Source organism: Apaloderma vittatum, unplaced genomic scaffold, assembly GCF_000703405.1.
Source record: "Apaloderma vittatum isolate BGI_N311 unplaced genomic scaffold, ASM70340v1 scaffold2119, whole genome shotgun sequence".
NCBI lineage: Eukaryota > Metazoa > Chordata > Aves > Trogoniformes > Trogonidae > Apaloderma > Apaloderma vittatum.
In genome coordinates this window covers 1-5,798 of record NW_009736739.1, presented here as the reverse complement: position 1 = coordinate 5,798, position 5,798 = coordinate 1, and the positions used below count along the sequence as shown (strand labels likewise).

Genomic DNA, 5,798 nt, shown 5'->3' with positions numbered 1-5,798 from the left:
AGAGTGCCACCTACTGAATGACCATGACTGCTCCTGTGAAGATGGTTTCTTGATTTTGTATGAAAGAATTGCTTGTGATTTATTCTGAGATAGTTTTCAACTGAATAAGGCTGGTTTTTGTATTTGGAGAATTATTTATGGTATAACAATCGATTTGAAAAGCTGAAACTTTTAAATCATAGAGAACTGTGTCATTGTAGTGGCGTTTTCTTTTGACATTCAGAGGTGTTTCCTTATTTTTCTAGATATTGTCGGTATGTGCCTGCATCTTTTCATGACAGTATTTTTCCTCTGTATTGCAGGAAAAATGTGATCTCAGCTTCACTTCTCTGGGAAAAAAAAAAGTTGACAATCTTGAGTTAAATATTTGTAGAATTGGAAGAACTTCCTTAATTGTATTAAATTTGACATCTTTAACGGGTGAACAGTCACTCAGGAAAACAGAAGAAAAGGCATAAATGTCTTTCTTCTTGTTTCTTTTAAGAGGTGTGGAATGTATCATCCAGCAGCAGTTTAGGAAAAGCAATTACTATTTTATTTTTCTTCTTTACACTGACAGTTGCTCCAGAAGATCCTAGCAGAAAGGTTGATGGTGATACCATTATTTTCTCACATGTGCAAGAAAGGTCAAGTGCTGTCTATCAGTGCAATGCTTCTAATGAATATGGATACCTGCTAGCAAATGCATTTGTGAATGTTCTGGGTAAGAAACAGGTTTTATATTTTTTACTTTTCTTGGGTATTCAGTTGTCTCCTGCTACTACACAGACTGAATATGCTCAAGCCTTGCTTGAGGTCTTCAGGGGAGTTGGTTGTATTTCCTGAGCCCTGTAAAAAACAAGGGTATACATACCTTGTTTTTTGTAGAATATTCCTGAATTTCATGTTCACTATTCCGAAGTAAGAAGGATAGTTATGAAAGCTGGAAGATATTTTATCTCTTTGTTTGTTTATGTATATCAGGTAAACAGAAGCATAAGATGTAAGGCAGGAGTTAATATTCCTTAAATTAATATGTTTCAATACACTTACATTGACTGTGGATGTTTTGGATCAGACAATAGATGATCCTTAAATTGCTGTTGCAATATATGTTTATCTGGAAGGCCTCCCAAACTGTGTTTCTGTTTACAAGGCATTGTGGCCTCTCTAATTCACCTTGCTGAATTTGACAAGGCTAGGACCAAAATCTAGGCAAGAATAGCCTCTTCTGTGGCAACTGGTACATCTTTTGATTGAGAGACACTGTCTTTCAAATAAAAGAAAACGTAGGTGTTTTGCCAAAAATACATCTGAGCTTCTTTCTGCCTGCAGGTTTGTTTGGACTTAGGTATTCCAGTCTGTTCTCAGGAGTTTCTCTTCTTGAAGTATATTCTGATTTAAATTTTCCAATTGAAATGATTTCGTTTTGGTGACCATCCTTATTACTTGTAAACAGGGAAGAAGCATTTGTTTTTCACAAGATAATTTTCCTGCATTTACATTTCCTCAGGCTACTGGCAATAGAATGTATTTGGACCTAGACTGAGACCTTCAGATAAGGATGTTAACCTAATTCTTTAGGCCATTCTTAATGTCTTACTCTGTTGTATTTGCATCCCGCTATCTTTGTCTTTTTCAGCCGAACCACCAAGAATTCTAACTCCTCCTAACAAACTGTATCAAGTCATTGCAGATAGTCCTGCATTGCTACACTGTGCTTATTTTGGTTCACCTAAGCCTGAAATTGAATGGTAAGCTATAGTTGTTTTGCTTAAATTATGTAAAAAGGACTATGATAACATTGAAATACATGTTGATTAGAATATGCTAATACAATATTACATATATTTAATGTAGCAACAGTTAAGTTATCCCCACAGAGTCAAGTTTAAATTTCAGCATGTGATTCTGTATGTATTTTTTAATGAGGCAGTCCTAAGTTCACATTTTCTGAGAATAAAATGCAGTGCAATTTGTCTGTGATGTTGGATAATGATATTACTTTTTTAATTAAGGTTTAAGGGAGTGAAAGGTAGCATCTTACATGGAAATGAATATGTTTTCCATGATAATGGAACCTTGGAAATTCCGGTGGCTCAGAAGGACAGTAGTGGTACATACACATGTGTAGCAAGGAATGAATTAGGAAAGATACAAAATGAGGTGCAATTGGAAGTTAAAGGTAAGAATCATTCTTTCATCACAGGTTAATATAGAATTTCAGACTGTCTAAATATCTAATAGTCATTTTAAATTTCAGATCCAACAATGATAATTAAACAACCAGAATACAAAGTGATTCAGAGATATGGCCAAGTTTCATTTGAGTGTATAATAAAACACGATTCTACCTTATTACCAACAGTTATATGGTTAAAGGACAATGATGAACTGCCAGATGATGAAAGGTATGGAGAAAAACATTTGCCTTTCTTTTTAATTCTCTCTTTCATCTATTCCTTCTCCTGATTTTGGAAAGGAACATATTGACCTATTGGCATTTTCCTAAGAAAAATGTTTTATATCATCACTATCCTATATGTGGTGACTTACCTGGTCTGGTGGAACTATGAAGATAGAATTGAAAATAAAATGAGATATAAAAAAGTTTCAATTGTGCACGTTGACTGTGTATATCAATTGTAAGGAGAGAGCTGGCATAAGAAAGCCAAATGGATAATATAAGACACTTGTTGCTGTAGATCACAGGTAATTAGAAGTTTTATAGACTGTTACTGTGGGAAGATGGTCAAGAACAATGTGGAAAAGGCCGCTGTAGTCCTATAGCTTACATTACTGTCTAAGTATTTGCTGAAATAGACAAGTGCGTGAGATTTGGTAGTGTCTTACGCCATTTTCTTACAGGAGTACCAGTTATTGAAAAAACAGTGGCTGAATCTATTGTATTTACAGGTTTCTAGTTGGTAAAGACAACTTGACCATTATGAATGTAACTGATAAAGATGATGGAACGTACACTTGCATAGTTAATACGACGCTCGACAGTGTTTCAGCAAGTGCTGTGCTTACTGTTGTTGGTAAGAATACTCTCAAACTTTATGATAGCAGAACTGTAGCAAAACAGCATTAGATTTAAGATGGAGAACACAAACGTGGTTTTGGTTTCTAAGACAGAATACAGGAAATGTCAGCTATTTGTAAATATGTTTCAGGTTTTTAAAAATAATAGTCTTACCCTACAGTTTGCCTTTGAATCAACTCCTTAAAAAAGGGTCCAGTAACTACAGGACACATTCAGTTTCACGTTGTGAAACTTTTTGTGTAGGTTTTTATTTGGATCACATCTGAGCTAACAAAGTGGATTACATATTCTGTAGTATTAAAGCATAAATCTGTTATCTCAGGAATCTCTTTTGCTGCTAAATTGTGTTTTGGAAAGACTGAGCATGCTTGGTTCTATGGCTTTTCAAGGATTTTCATTTCAAATTAGTTCTTTCTATTAAGTTTCTATGATTGGTGATTGTTGTAAAATACATTACTTTGCCCCTTCTCCAAATTTGTAAGGCAGTTTTAAACAGGTGTCCTGAATGATTCTTTCAGATGAGTTCAAGTGGAGACTCAAAATCAATTATGCTTGTACTTTAAAATTGTGTTGTGATCTTATGCCTATCCAGGAATAACATACACTAAATGTCTAGTACTTATTTAAAGTTTTCATAAGATTGCTCAATTTATTTTTTTTCTTGATCTACCCTTTCTTTAAAAAAAAAAGATAAAGTATTTAAGAATACTTCTATATTTTTTCAGTGAAAAATTGTCAATATATCTTATTTAAAAATCAACCATTTACTCTAAATAAAGTAACTTTTCTTTGTCTCTAATAATTAGTGTTTAACTACCTACAGTATTCTGTTTCTTTGGCTACTAACTGATTAAATCCTTTATATTAATGTTCTTTTCAGCTGCTCCCCCAACTCCAGCTATCATTTACGGTAAACTAATACAAAGTTCTCTTTCTACATCATCTACCAGATATTTTTCTCATTTGCCTATTGCAAAATACCACATCTTTTCTATGTTTTTTTCCTTTTTCCTGTGTGTGTGTGTGGTTTCATCCCATTTTACCAATTGCTTCATTACTGGAGTACTGGACTTTGGAATTTCGTACTGCAAACTGCTTTGTATTTTAGGGAATGATTTTCAGAGATAAATTATTTAAATTAAAGTTGGTTACAGTGTTATAATGTTTTTCTCATAGAGAACACTGTAATGCAAATTAATGATATAGTAAATGAAAGATCTAAAAGGTAAATCCAACTGCTCATTGAAAACTAATTCACTATCAAAGAACTTGCACCAACCAAATGATGGTATGTTTTTACATTCCTTTTGATGACAGCTTTATAGGCCTGGTGTACTTTATTTCATAGTCCACTCGTAAAATGGTTAGGACTTTACTAACCAGTTTGATTTATGACTGATGAACTTGCTAATAAGCATTTTAAAATTAAAGCTGAAATTCCCCAAAAGATCTGTCAGTCAGGAACAATCTTAAATTTGACAGCCTACAGCCTTTAATTTGGTAGCCTTTTTTCTGAATTTGGGGTTTAAAAGACAGTATAATATACCTAAAACTCTGTTAAATATGGTTGTCTTAAGTGCTTTTATGTAAATCCTTTCACATTCAGTGAAAATTCTGTTGTGTTTGTAAATGAACTTACTCATTAGTCTTTACTTTATGTTTAACAAATCATAAAATTAATTACTTTCAGCAATTTGGAATGGACAATTACACCTTTATGCATTATAAGGATGTACATTAGCAGCTTTTATGGTATTTCTGGATTTTTTAAATGTACATTAAAAATAAATGTCTTAGTAACTTGCAATTAGTGTCTGTTTGAACTATACTTGCTTTAAATTCACATGCAAAATACTTTTAGTGATTCTAGAAAAGCTTCTTTGATGTGAATGCTTCTTTATTTTCCATGTTTTATTAATGTTACTAGTTACAATAGATAATCACCCATAATCATTCAAGGATAAACTAAACATGCTTTTCATACTTCTTTGCATCTCATTACATTTTTATACTACAGCGCAATCAGATATAGATGAAATAAAATATAGGTTGTTTTAAATGTATAAAAGTTTCCAGCTCCATCAGTTCTCCATTTTGTCTCTATTTTGTAACAGTTGCATGCTAGTGGTCATTAAGTCATCCTTACATAAGTGAGTAGATCTCCCCTGCTGTATTTGTGCAATTCTTTTGATTGGAATGTAAGGATTTTTTCAAAGATGAAATTACGTATTCTTGTGTGATGCTTTACTTCGTGTTCATTTGATTTACAGCTCGGCCAAATCCACCCTTTGACTTGGAATTGACAGGTCAGCTAGAAAGAAGCATTGAACTGTCATGGATACCAGGAGATGAAAATAACAGTCCCATCACAAGTACGTTTGTTTGAATCTATTGTGTTCACTTAACACCATTACCTTTACTGTTCTCAGATTCCAAAGAGTTCAGATCTAAATTTTGTGTGCAGCATGGAAGAATGGTAAATTCATTCACTACAGTTGCCATTTATTTTCATAACAAGAATTTACTGGGTGCCCTGTACTGTGTAGCCAAGCAGACTTATTTACTGCCCTAAACATCTGGAATTTTGATGGAAAAACCTGTGCTAGTTAACACAGAAATTGATACTGATAGGAGCAGTGTCTGACAAGGTCTAGTCTTACAAATATGTAGAGGGCAGACTTGATCATTAGTTGTGTATTTTGGAAGGAGAGAGCTACTAACACCTACATTAACTCTTGGGGAAGGCTTGGGGAAGGGTGGCTGGAAGGCTGTC

The 5,798-nt window shown here is 33.6% G+C and overlaps 1 protein-coding gene across 1 annotated transcript in view; it reads left to right on the top strand.

Annotated features, from left to right (window-relative positions):
• The window catches only part of LOC104279709 (neuronal cell adhesion molecule-like), a gene marked incomplete at its 3' end in the record, with an annotated part of 31,919 nt that extends 26,522 nt beyond the window's left edge, over positions 1-5,397 (top strand). The window contains exons 10-16 of the mRNA XM_009877084.1: positions 560-703; positions 1,622-1,733; positions 1,998-2,164; positions 2,243-2,390; positions 2,896-3,020; positions 3,906-3,935; positions 5,296-5,397. Of these exons, the coding sequence (XP_009875386.1) occupies positions 560-703; positions 1,622-1,733; positions 1,998-2,164; positions 2,243-2,390; positions 2,896-3,020; positions 3,906-3,935; positions 5,296-5,397 (828 nt within the window). The remainder of the gene's footprint in view (positions 1-559; positions 704-1,621; positions 1,734-1,997; positions 2,165-2,242; positions 2,391-2,895; positions 3,021-3,905; positions 3,936-5,295) is intronic.
• Positions 5,398-5,798: the final 401 nt, after the last annotated feature.